At 37.6% G+C, this 12,915-nt stretch overlaps 1 protein-coding gene across 1 annotated transcript in view; it reads right to left on the reverse strand.

Annotated features, from left to right (window-relative positions):
• Window positions 1–650: 650 nt before the first annotated feature.
• Window positions 651–12,915, reverse strand: part of TTC39C (tetratricopeptide repeat domain 39C) — a 98,481-nt gene continuing 86,216 nt past the window's right edge. Inside the window, exons 8-14 of the mRNA XM_074340220.1 lie at window positions 12,772–12,879; window positions 8,780–8,889; window positions 7,597–7,720; window positions 4,161–4,258; window positions 3,287–3,391; window positions 1,965–2,003; window positions 651–1,420 (exon numbers count right to left, since the gene is read on the reverse strand). Coding sequence (XP_074196321.1) covers window positions 1,331–1,420; window positions 1,965–2,003; window positions 3,287–3,391; window positions 4,161–4,258; window positions 7,597–7,720; window positions 8,780–8,889; window positions 12,772–12,879 — 674 coding nt within the window. The 3' untranslated portion in view covers window positions 651–1,330. The remainder of the gene's footprint in view (window positions 1,421–1,964; window positions 2,004–3,286; window positions 3,392–4,160; window positions 4,259–7,596; window positions 7,721–8,779; window positions 8,890–12,771; window positions 12,880–12,915) is intronic.

Below are 12,915 nucleotides of genomic sequence, written 5' to 3' on the forward strand. Positions count from 1 at the left end.
ATATACACTTAAAAAATATCTAACCTTAGATTGTGCCAAGTTAGCCATACAATTATGGCAGAAACTCTTACATGACAGAGGTATTTTGATTCTTCAGAACCATAGGTGTACAGTACTGGACAAAGAGGTAAATTAAATGACAATAAAAATCAGCAACAAAGGATTAAAAATAACTTTGAACTTCTTTTATAGTAGCAAATAATCTGAGCTAAGGGGAAAATGATTAAATTCTGTAGAAGGTAGCCCAGGAAAATCCTTCACCAGCACATATTTGAGGCAAGAAACAAAACCAAACCTATGTTCATTCAAGAATTGACCTTTTCTTTTTTTTAAATTAATCTTTAATTTTTTAAATAAACTTTAATTAGGAAAAAAAAAAAAAAAAAGAATTGACCTTTTCAAGTAATATAAGATTTCCAAAAGTTGGTAATTACACAATTTATCAGTAGGGGAAGATCGTAAAATGTAGACATTATTTATCTAGTCCGTAGACTAGGCTTTCTAATAAATTAGCCAAACTGTTATTCCTTTTCTTAACTATCTTCTGTTTACTTCTACTTGGTTGACTTTCAAAGGTAAAATGTGTTCGTCAGTTGGAAACGTTTTGTAGAAAATCTGGAGATAAATACTTTTGATGACACAACTTCAGCTGAAGAGCAATTATTTTTTAATAAGGAAAACATGGAATTCTGGGTCATTAGCATATATTTTTTACAATAAAAGAATACTCCGTCCGCGGTCGGGAGATCAGCATTCTAGTCCTTGCTCCACTGATAACAGGAATAATTAGTTGGAATAACTTAATTAGCCTTTTGGTGCCTAAGTTTCATTGTCTGGACAATAGGGATAAAAATATCTCTGCTACATTATTCACAGGGATAGTTTGAGGATAGCACTTTTAGAAAGCACTTTTATTTTTTCAAAACACAATATAAATGCTGTCATGAAACTGTTAATAATTTTACATGTACCTCTTAGTGTTACCCAGTCAGATGTGTGCTTAAGATACGTATTCCTACAAGATCACAGGTTGAATATTTAGTTTGATTTTATTTTAAAAATAATAAATCACAAAACTAAATGTTTGAACAAGGTCACTTTAACCTTCTCCCCAGGTTGTTATTCATAATTACTATTATCGTCGTTGTTATTACTTTGGAGTGAAAGGCTAAAAGAGGAGATCTTTACTATGTCAGCCTAACTGGGAAAACGTGTCCTGGCACAGTTGGTTTTCAGAAGAAAAGCCGATCTTCATGTGAGCTGTGTCCTCTGCTTTTATTTGAAAGTGCAGAACCTAGGTGGGAAGGGATGGAGGGACACTCCAGGTCTGTCACTGAGGAACCAATTCCCTCAGAGAGGCCAGAGCGGCATGGATGCGGACATGCAATCTGTTTTCAAAGTCGTAGCCAGAGAAATCCTCCTGTAAAACCAAAGAAAGACGCTTATGGCCTCTATTAACCAAGCTTTCTGAACTACTGCAGTGTAAACCAACACTAAGCTTCCCAACGTAAAATCTCTCACACTCCCACTAAAGGCTTTACATCCACTTGACTTTCTTATTCTCCAAACCTCAAACTGTGTTCATTTTTAAAATCTCAACTGAAAGTCATTGAAAATTTCCCTCATGTTATTCCTGACACAGGAATCTTAAATTGTGCTCAATGTAAGTTGCTGTTAGAAATTCTTAATTCAAGAATGTAGTTACGAAATAGCAAAAGTTATTATTTTCCCACTGAAATAAGCAGAGTATTTCTAAAGCTGGATGAGCAATTTTATAGGAGTTTTTGATGATATTGGTAATTTCACTTAAAAATCAAGTGCTTGCTGATTCAATTATTATGATTTTTCCTTTCCAGAAATATCAATCAGAACAATCATTTCACAAAATTTCTTGAAATCAGACTTAAGTATATGTTACAGAGGATAAGAAGGCCACTGGAAAGAGGAAAATTCAGTATTTTTACCTTTGCTTGAAGAAGTAGAGTTCTGCCTCTTGCCACAGTCTATGAATGGAAGAAAAACATTATCTCTTAATGCCTATACTTATATACACTCAAGCAGAAAATGTTACAATAGGAAGAAATGTTAACTGAATCAATTTATAGTAGACATAGAGGTGAGTCAATTGCTCACTCAATTAAAATGACTCGATTTTTCCTTAATATAATGATGTTATTAATAAGTTTACATCAAGACATTACTTGATAAATAATTTTTCATAATCTTCACGGTAACTCTATAAAGGATAACAGCTTTTAAGTGTTATAGTTGTTTAGGTTAAGGTCTTACTAAACTACCTAAAATTGGTGATAGTTAAAAGGTGTATTTGAAGTCAGTAAGTTGTATCTCCTTTTGAAGGCATTACTGATTGAGGACATAATTTCACTTTTCAAGGAATAGATCAGTCTTGTTATAGTTTATGTATATATTTTAAGGCTGCATTAAGAATAAAAATTACCTTCAAATAAAGACTAGTGTTAGGAATTTCTATCAAAATTCATTAAATTCCATTTTCTCTTTTGGTAAAATTAGAATTTCAAATGGAAAGTCTTACCAATTAAAAGCCTATGTTTGGAAAGAAAGGCTGCTATAATCATATTTCTGTTGGCGTAGCTCAACTTTTAGAAAGTCCATAGATTTGAAAGATGAATTGAACTTACTAAAAATTATAACTTTATAAAGCCAATAATATATCACTGAGCTTTTAAAAGAAGGTACCAAGCAAATGCAGTACTATTGAAATCCTATGAAACAAACTGCCTCATTGTACTTAAATATACATCTTAATAGTAATTGTCAGCTTAAATTTATATGGTATGCTAAAATGTTAAAAATAATCATCCACATCACTCTCATTTATTCTCACTACAATCTTTATTACATTGACAAGAAAGGTATTTTTTATCCTGTTTTAAAGAGTAGGAAGAAGGGATGTGGTTAAGTAATGTAACCAGTGTCATTCACTGAAGGAAATGGCAGAGCGAGAATTAGAATGTGATTCTGTGTCCCTCCGAGTGGACCACACTACATCGTAGCATTCCATTCTAAAAACGGCAACGAATTTTCCCCCAAATAAATTTTTGTCAAAAAGTTAACATTTATAAATCTAATTCCAGAGAAGACATTATCGCCTTAAATGCAGATAGAATGAGTAGCTTCTTGGGCTCATCCTACATGAAATGAAGGAAAATGAAACTAATAATTTTTAAATGAAGGATGCTCTGTCCCTGCCCTCTTGCACATTTTTGGTGATGAATAGTATTTAAGAAAATATATCCGATCTTACCTCTGGTTTGTCTAATAGAAGACAGCCAAGTTCATAGCAAGCATACGGCTGGACATACAAGTTATTCTGACGACATAACTCATCCTTAACAGCTCGCTGAAAGAACTGAAAGTAATACAAATGTCATTGGAATTAACTGATTTCTCTAATTAGGCTCCTTTTCCCACTTAAGGCTCATCACATCTTCAGGACACAAGAAGGGGGACTCATCTTATTTCTGTATTCTATATCAGATTTTCTCTTCTTTCTGCATCTTTCTTCCTTCCCATCCTTCTCATCCATATCTTAAAAATCTTTTCCATGCTTGTCTGGTGAGTTTCTTCCAGAATATGCTACCCATCCGTCAGCCCAATTCATGCTACTTATTTTTCCAGTGACACTCCAGCCTCTACTGATTTTATTGCAGAGAACACCTTCATCTGCATCTCAAAGTCTGAACATCCCATTTTATAATATTTAAAATAGAAAGCACACAAGCCAAGAACCATCTGTTGACAGGTGTCTTGTCTGTATCTTGCTGATACTTAAGCCTATGATCTAAAACAAGCTATTCAGAGCTCTGTAATAACTATTATCTCTTCACACTGAAACATTAATTTAAAATGATTATACAAGTGCATCAATACTTTAGAATTGAAAAGCCAAGTCTCCTATTACAGTACATGAACTCTTTCAAAGAGTACTCAAAATAACACTGGGATATACTTAACAAAAAAACAAACAAACAAACAACCAAACAAAAAACTCAGAAAAGTCCCTCCAACTCTATTTGAAAGTAATGAGTGGTGCTTTTTCATTTTTCTTATTCACAAGCATATATGTATGTTCTCACAGTTTATTTTCCTTCGCCACGATACCAACATTAACCATTTACCTGAACAGCATCTTCTGAGTTCCCTAGACATTTGTGTATGGCACCAAGAAGCAAATACTTTAATCCAACGACAGATGAATCATCCACTTCATGGCAAGCTTAAAGAGAAGTGAAAATAGCAGCAAGGAAATACATTCACTGAATTCCTTAAATATCATCACAAGTATTTCATTGTTTAGACTAATTCAGTTCATGACTGTGCCCCTGAAACTCATACAGTTCCCCCTTCTCATCCATTAGTGACTATCCTTAGTCAAAGGAAGGCAAAGATACCAAACTTCACTGGGCCAAGAAGACTCCAACCTGCATCACGTTGTTACTCAGCTAAAGAAGCCAATCTGAAAAGGCTACATACTGTGTAATTCAAACTATATGACATTCTGAAAAAGGCAAAACTATGGAGACAGAAACAAGACTGGTAGTTGCCAGAGGTCCGGGGGGTAGGAAGGGATGAACAGGTCATTTTTAAGGCAGTGAACGTTCTGTATGATATTGTCCGGCTGTAAGGGTGGATACATGTCATTACACATTTGTCAAACCCTATAGAATGTACAAAACAAAGAGTGAACCTAATGTAAACTATGAATTTGGGGTGATGATGTACCAGTATTGGTTCGTCAGTTGTAACAAATATACCGTTCTGGTGGGGGAAGTTGCTGGTGGGGCAGGCAGTGTGCATGCGGGTGGGGTGGGGTATGTGGTATGCGCTCAGTTTTTCTGTGAAATTAAAACTGCTCTAAAGAATAAAGTCTATTGATATATTTTTAAAATTGTACATTAATTTCACAAGCCATGCAATGGGCACCATTACATGATTGCATGGGTGCTGCATTAGTCACTGAGAAGGCACCAGACCTGATCCCTCCACTTCAAGAAGCTTGCCATCTACTGTGGAAGATGGGCATACATGGCGAGGATGACAGGGAAGTTTTCCAAGGAAATAAAAGTTAGGAAATGAAAACAGAGTGGAGCTATTAAAGGAAGAGAAGAAGTACTTATTTCAATGGACCAATAAAGATATTGAGATTTGATAAAATTTGATAAACATATATACCACACACACACACACAAATGTGTGTGTGTGTGCATGTGTGAGTATGTGTGTATTAGAACAAGATATTGGAAGTTAATTAGAAAAGTTAGGTAGAGTAGCAAGAGGTAAATGTAAAGAATAGAATCTGAACCTATAGAAACAGGAGTTACCTCCAAAAACTAGGCTGGGAATACCTCCATATAAAAATAACTCAAATGACCTTAAGGCAGCAGTATTAAGGAAGGCGGAATGCAGTTCAAGCACTCACTCACTCACTCACTCACTCAATATTTACTGAGCACCTACTATGTCCTTGGCTGTTCTAGGTGCTTGGAATATGGCAGAAACAAAACAGAAAAAAATTTTCTGCTAACCGACATTTTGTGGAGGACAGAGACAATACAGAAGACAAATAGGTAAAAACAAAAAATGTATGTTAAAGAGGTGTGAGTACTAAGGTAAAAAAATAAAGCCAGGAAGGGGAATGAGGGCGTGTGTGTGTGTGTGTGTCAGAAAGGTACAGTTTATGCCTCCCTGAAAAGTTAACATTTAGTAAAGACCTGAAGGAAATGAGTGAAGAAGCCATGTGGATGTTTGGAAGAACATTTGCAGGCAGAATGAAGAGCTGGTGCAAAGGCACTGAGGCCAGCACATGCCTGTGTGTTCAGGAACAGTACGGAGGAGTGTGGCTGAAGCCTGGAGAGCGAGGAGGAAGAGTAGTGGTGAGAGGCAATGGCACTGGAGGAGGTAGCTGTGTGTGTGTGTGTGTGTGTGTGTGTGTACAGACTATAGGGCATTGTGGACCTCTGAGTAGATTTGGCTTTCACTTTGAACAAAGTGAGACCATAGATGGTTCTGAGCTGCAAAATGATACGATACGACTTAGTTTCTTCATAGGATCACTCTGGGTGCTGTGCGGAGAATACACAGAAGTATCTTTAAAATGCAGTGGAGATGGGAGGGTGGGTGGTGGAGGAATGAAACCACAAGACAAGGGTGTAAGAATCCAACTAGCTTTGCTGATGAAGGGAGTACAGATGGCGACTCTGATGAGCTAAATGCACAAAGCTATGTGGGCTTGATGAAAAAAGTTTAATAAACGCATATGATCACTATTCACCCACTACTTGTTTTATCTGAAATGTAAACTTTCTCTACAAAAATGTTCATATGGTTGAATTGACTTGGATCATTACTGCCTAACATGGGGGAATGATATAATCTAATCAATAGACTGTAAACCCAGGCTCACTTTTTAACAAAGACATTAAAGAATCATCTCATTTTTGCTTCAGAGCCAGCCTCCCTCTCTATGACCGCATCTTTGTTGTTTATTTGATACCTGGAAAGGGGTTCAAAGAGTATTTAATTACATTAAGTGATAATCGTTCTCGTGCCTGCCAATTACTGCCGGTTTTATATTTGTATTCGTGTTTGGATTCTCTCAAAATACATGGTCCTGTGCTTGTACACTCAGAAGAATACTTAAAATTCTTCATTGTTCTTTTGAATTAGACACTGGTAGATATTCTAGACTTCCATCAACAACTAGGGATGGGTTTAAAGTTATGCATAGCCTTTTAACATGATATCCTTTTATGAGCACGTAATGCCCGTACAGAAGGCTAGCACACTTATGCTGTACACGTATGTTTGTAGCAGTTTTACTCATGACAGCTAAAAGATCAGAGACAAAACAAATGCCTATTAACAGGGGAATGAATAAAGAAGTTGTGCTATAGGTAGAACCATACGATGGAGTACCACTCAGGAAACAAAAGGAACAAACTACTGACACAGGCTACAACGTGAATCAATCTCAGTTAGTAATAAACAAAAAAGCCAAGCACTATAAAGTACACACTGTCTGATCCCACTTATATGCAGTTCAAGGACAAGCAAAAGTAATCTGTGGAGAGAGAAATCAGAACAGTGGTTGCATTGGGGTGTGGACTGACTGAGAAGAGAGTCTTCGGGGTGGTGTAAATGTTCTATATCTTGATTGTGGTGTGGATGCCAAGGTGTATACGTTTGTCAAAACTAATTGAACCATACACTTAGTATCTGTGCATTTTAATAACTGTACATTAAACCTATAAGAAACACACTGGCTTTATTGGATAAAATATGCTTCCAGCACCTCTCACTGCTATAGAATTAGTAACGTCTACAATCATTGTGCATCACCCTACACTGCTGACAACGCAAGCATGTCTGCACATTTCTGTGCTTCCTGCTCCCATCACCTAAGTGACTGAGTTCCTTTCATCACTACACCATTTATCCAAGAATGACAGATATGTACTCACTGAATGAGAGAATACCAATGAGAAACTGTAGCTTGAAGCACCTAAGAAACAAGCTGATGTGTGTGGTTTTGCGTTTTGTTTTGTTATTTTTTACCTTGACTCATCCTCTGTAGGTTGGGGAAGGAACAGTTTGGAAGGGCTTTCCACAAGTACAACACTTCGATGGAGGCCAGCACACAAAGTACTCTGGTTGGTGTTTGTTTCCGAAATCTGTCAGCCTGCAAGTAGTTAGAATGATTAGGCTACATTTTTTTAAAAAACAAATTCAAATAAAAATATATACATCAGAGACATTTAAAAATGCACAGTTCATATTCCACACGAACAACCCCTCCTACAAATCTATAAATGCAAATTTTTCTCTATGAAAAATTTTTGCTTTCCAATTTTTAATATACTGGGGAGATAGACACACCACCCATTCATTATTCAACTCAATCTACTATTAAGATTTGGTGTATGTTCTGAAAACTGGGGGATGAATCTAGTTTTGTTTCAGTTTAAATCAAAGGAGCTTATAAAAGCTGGGGGACAAATAACTCAATGGGTTTATATGGAGGATGTAATACTAGATGCCTTTTAGTTATGGTTTTATCAAATTTTTTATTTTTCTCATGAGTCGCAATGCTCTCAGTGGCATTCCTCATTACAATCTACTTTATCTTCTAAGTCATCAAATGTTAATTCAACAAAACTTATAAAACTAAAATCAGAAAACTCAAGATACGAAAAGTTGTCATGTAACCCACAGTAATTCAGCTAAATTTTATTCTTAAAAGTGTAGAATAAATTGGGGATATTGTCCCTAGAGCCCTGGCATTTTTCTTTTCTTTCTTTCTTTTTTTTTGCTGGTATGTTTGATATATACTGTTTTATTTTTTTATTAGGTCAAAATGTGATGTGTTCATTATATTCAGAACCAACAGCCTGTATCTCTTGCCTAGGGTCTGCCTATTTGTAGAAAGTTCCTAACTTTAGACAGATGCTTTCACTCTCCAGATATGCTCATTAGCTCTACAGTCTGTCATATTTCTACTCAGTTAAAACAAAACAAACAAAACCCCAAACAAACTAATGATTTGCAGCAAAACAAGCACTTTCCTTTCAGAGCATAAGTAGGACCAGGGGAGTAAATTTCTTACCACAGTGGTAAATTGCATTCTGCACAGCAAGTAAGTTGCCAGCTTTGAATATGATTTTCTAAAACTTATGCTACGTAGTGTTGGTTAAAAGTGGCCATCATAAATAATATGCCCAATAAGTAGACTTCAACATACCTTTTTCACTGAGAACTGTTCAATCTGATTGTTTTTCCTTTTGAAGAGTTTCTGAACTTCTTTGAAGACAATCTGTGCCCCATCCACATCACCAGTGGCTCCCTGACAAACTGTAAGAAATCATCATTGTATTTCTTAAGTATTAGGGGGGAAATGCCACTCAAGGTTACCTAGGTTGATGGTACTTGGAAATGTTACCTAAGGAAAACAGGCAGCAAATATTTTAAGAGACTATTACATAAAGGACTACACCATCCTGCTGATTGTCGTTCCATTTATTCAACACCTAATTCTCCGGTGCTGGGTTCCTAGAGCTTTCGGGGGACATATGGGAATGCCATGGTCCCACTCTTCTTGGTGTGGAGGTAGTCTCGCACGCAACAAAATCCCCAGCGATTGTCTCAGTGTCCAGTCTAGTTAGAGTCCACATACTCAGAAAGTGGAATATAAAGGAATCTAGGCACAAACAATGAGGAGTCAAGAGGATCCTGAAAGCTTCGTGGTGGAAGGAGGCCATCCCTGTTCCTGGAAAGAAAGTCATGCAAGTCCTATACGTGTTCACTGGCCACCCACTACCAAAAGCCACCAGCCAGGATGTGAAGAAGAAACACATGCTTCTACCCTGAAGAAATGGCAATTTCAGCTGGAGGGTTAAGACACACACACACAGGGCCACAGCTACCGTGTACATAAGAGCGATTGGAGTAGGAGAACCAAAGTGCTTTGGGGAAAGTTCAGAAAGAAAAGGGATTGCTTCTCTTTGGAGTGATCATGGAAGCTTTGACGAGGAGCTAGGAGTTGAGCTGAGTCTTGGCGGATGGTAAGACTGTGACAGTCTGCACAACACCCTCATCCACCCCAAGCCCCAGGCAAAGCCTTAATCACACGCCCTTTGTGTCACCTGCTCTCTCTCTAAACTTCATACCTGGCTTCAGTCCCATCTCCTTCATGAAACTCTACCCACTCGTCTTTGTCCTCCTCTTCTTGATGCCTACGACACTGAAATCATTTCTGTTATTTTTTTTTGGTTAGATGTTATCTTCATTAGATGTCATTTTTCAGTCTCCAGTTGGAACGTATGTGGATTTGCTAGTTGTTCTTTCTATATTTGAGTACCCCTAAAACTAGCTGATTGTGTACTCCCATTTTGGGCTTGGCCACACAGAGCACAGGGTCATGGCATGTCAGACGGGAGCCTACTATCAGCAGGGCCAAAGAAACAGAAGCAGCAAGGGTTGGAGACAGCTGAGGATGTTGAGGTGATGGGAAAGGCAGTAGATTTCTACTGGGAGTAAAGGGATTCAAATATTCAAAGGGAGGGACTTCACCGTACATACAAATATCAAATCATTATTTTGTAGCCTGAAACTAATATAATGCCAATTGTATGTCAATTATACCTCAATAAAAAGATAATTCAAACAAACAACAAGGGGGGAACAACCCCAATCCTAGTTATAGGAGCAGCATTGGTCCAGATGTGGGGTTCTGAATCCATCCAGAACTCATCAGTTGCAGCTATAACACTTCAAAACCAGAAGGAAGCTCAGTTATTGGTTTGTAAAGCAACCCCTTCATGTTATGGATCAGAGGAAGTAGAGGAAAAATTAGGAACATCAGCAGGAAAGTTGACTTGCAAGGTCACACAGTAACCCAATAAAAAAGAGTAATTTCTGTTGCCTTAGCTTGAGGTCTTCCTCAGATAGTTGATAACATTCTTATAGTGTCACATAATATTAAAAAAAGAATGAGTGATCAAGCATAATGAGTCATAAACAGCAACAGTATCAGGATCCGAACCACCTTTTAAGTTCTATGACACTAATACCTGAGATCCTGAAGAATAACCACCACCTACTCCTCTCACAGTAGTTACGGACAGATGCTTTATGAGGTACAGATGACTGAAAGCATGAGAGTCTGACTCATACTAAATTTGAGACCTACGAGGTGTGATCAAAACATACGGTGAATGTTTAAACTAAAAAAAAAAAAGCATTACAGTGAGACAGATTACCATTAATCCCCCTCAAAATACTCCCCCTTACTTCAAATATACTTATTCCAACATTCTTGCCACTTTCTGAAGCAGTTCTGGAAGTCCTCTTTCATGAATGTCTTTAGTTGCGCTGTTGTGGCTGCTTCGATGTCCTGAATCGATTCAAAAGGTTTTCGTTTCATTGCCATTTTGACTTTGGGGAAGAAGTCGCACGGTGCCAGACCCAGTGAATAAGGAGGATGAGGACACAGTGGAACGTTTTTATTTGACAGAAATTGCTGTACCAGAAGCAATATGTGACATGGAACATTGTCATGATGGAGGATGAAGTAAAGACACTCACAAAAGAGATCTTCCAGAACTGCTTCAGAAAGTGGCAAGAAAGAAGGGAGAGTGTGTTAGAAGCAAGGGGGAGTATTCTAAGGGAGATGAATGGCAATGTGTCTTTTACTGTAATGCATTTTTTTAAAATTTAAACATTCACTGTATTTTTTTAATCATACCTCATATCTTACTGTCTGCACAAAGTTCCCCTTGCAGAAGCAGAGACTAGAATCTTCCATGCTTTATCATCTTCTACAATTTGAATAATCCTGAGATTTCCAATAGTTGGAGGATAAATGCTCTATATAGCATTTAGTTCTTCATGTTCTACTTTCAACAAACATGAAAAAAGAGAGCTGCCCACGACTGATTATTTGACCCATTACATGTTAACAATTGTTGGTTTGTTGTGCAGGTCTCTCTTTTTTGATTCATTCACTCTTCAACATGTTGGGCCCTCTGAGGCCGCTCAATAAATAGCTGCTGCTTTAATCTGAGATGGCTGCAAATTCTGTAAAACAATTCTTAAAGTGTGAGACAGGGTATACTAATCAGTATATTGAAAATAATCCTATTTAGACATAAGTTACAGAGCTATATGAAAAAGGATGCCCTGTGGGGATTGCAGCAAGGAGTGTGGAGATAAAGGGGTTTCATCCGGATGGCTAATGGACTGCAGCTTAGGAACATCCAGGATGTACATATCGGCCACTGTTAATTGCATTGATAGTTTAGTCAGTTAAGGGGATAGAATGACAGGAGGTGTTTCATTAAATCCAAACTCATTATTATTCAGAGACATAAGAAGACATTAAAATGATGTTTGGATTATTATTATTATTTTATTTACTTGAATTTTAAGTAAAAGCATCACTTGTATGGCTGTGTACAGAGAATTCATCATTAGAGCCAGAAAATGTACAGCCACCACTTGGGTTTCTTCAATTCTGACCTCTACAATTCTACATCACAAGGGCACTTATTTCTCTCAGGACACAGACAACCCTTTCGTCCACCAGGTGGCAGTACATCTTTAACTATCTCCTCATACACGGGCAAAAAGGCAAGAAACCCTCATAGCCGTTATTAGAAATTAGCGGTACGTCTGCTATAAAACACGCAGTGTTGAAACACCTCGTGTTCCTCAGAATCACACTGTGAATAAAACAGGCTTAATAGGTAAAACAAGGTTGCAGCAGACTAATCAAAATCTATGCAACTTGGTAACCAAGGACTAACAATCCAAACAAAGATATTAACACAATGAAAAAGACATGTGAAATTCTTACTCTTTAAATTCCTAATAAATAAAATTATACATTTTAGAAAATAGAGGGGTAAGGTTGAGACTGTTTAGGGTAAAATGCACAAAAACAGGGAGAAGCTTGCAATAAGCATTTCCAAGACAGAGCACGTGACCAAACCAGTCCAGCGGGGGAGGTTGGGGAAGACGCGTGGTGCGTGGTGCCTATTACTGAAATGCCCCGAGTTCTGCTGGGTCAGCGAACTCTGTATTTTGCTGCTATTTACTTGGCAGCACAAATCATTCATGGGGTAATTTTTTTAGCTGAGAAAATTGAGAGAGAACACAACTTCTGCATGCTCCCGCCCTCATCCTTGCATCTGCCCACACGTGTGCGCTAAATCATGGTAGAAGACGTGTACTCACCCGCAGTTAAATAGGCATAATAGCACTGGGACCACCTGGACTCATTTTTCAGCCTCTCAAAGGAATCAAATGCATCCTTGAAATTGAGCTCTATCATGCTGCACCAACCTGTGAGAGAAGTATCCTTAGTATACAGTCCTCCAG

This window comes from Rhinolophus sinicus, linkage group LG09, assembly GCF_036562045.2.
Source record: "Rhinolophus sinicus isolate RSC01 linkage group LG09, ASM3656204v1, whole genome shotgun sequence".
NCBI lineage: Eukaryota > Metazoa > Chordata > Mammalia > Chiroptera > Rhinolophidae > Rhinolophus > Rhinolophus sinicus.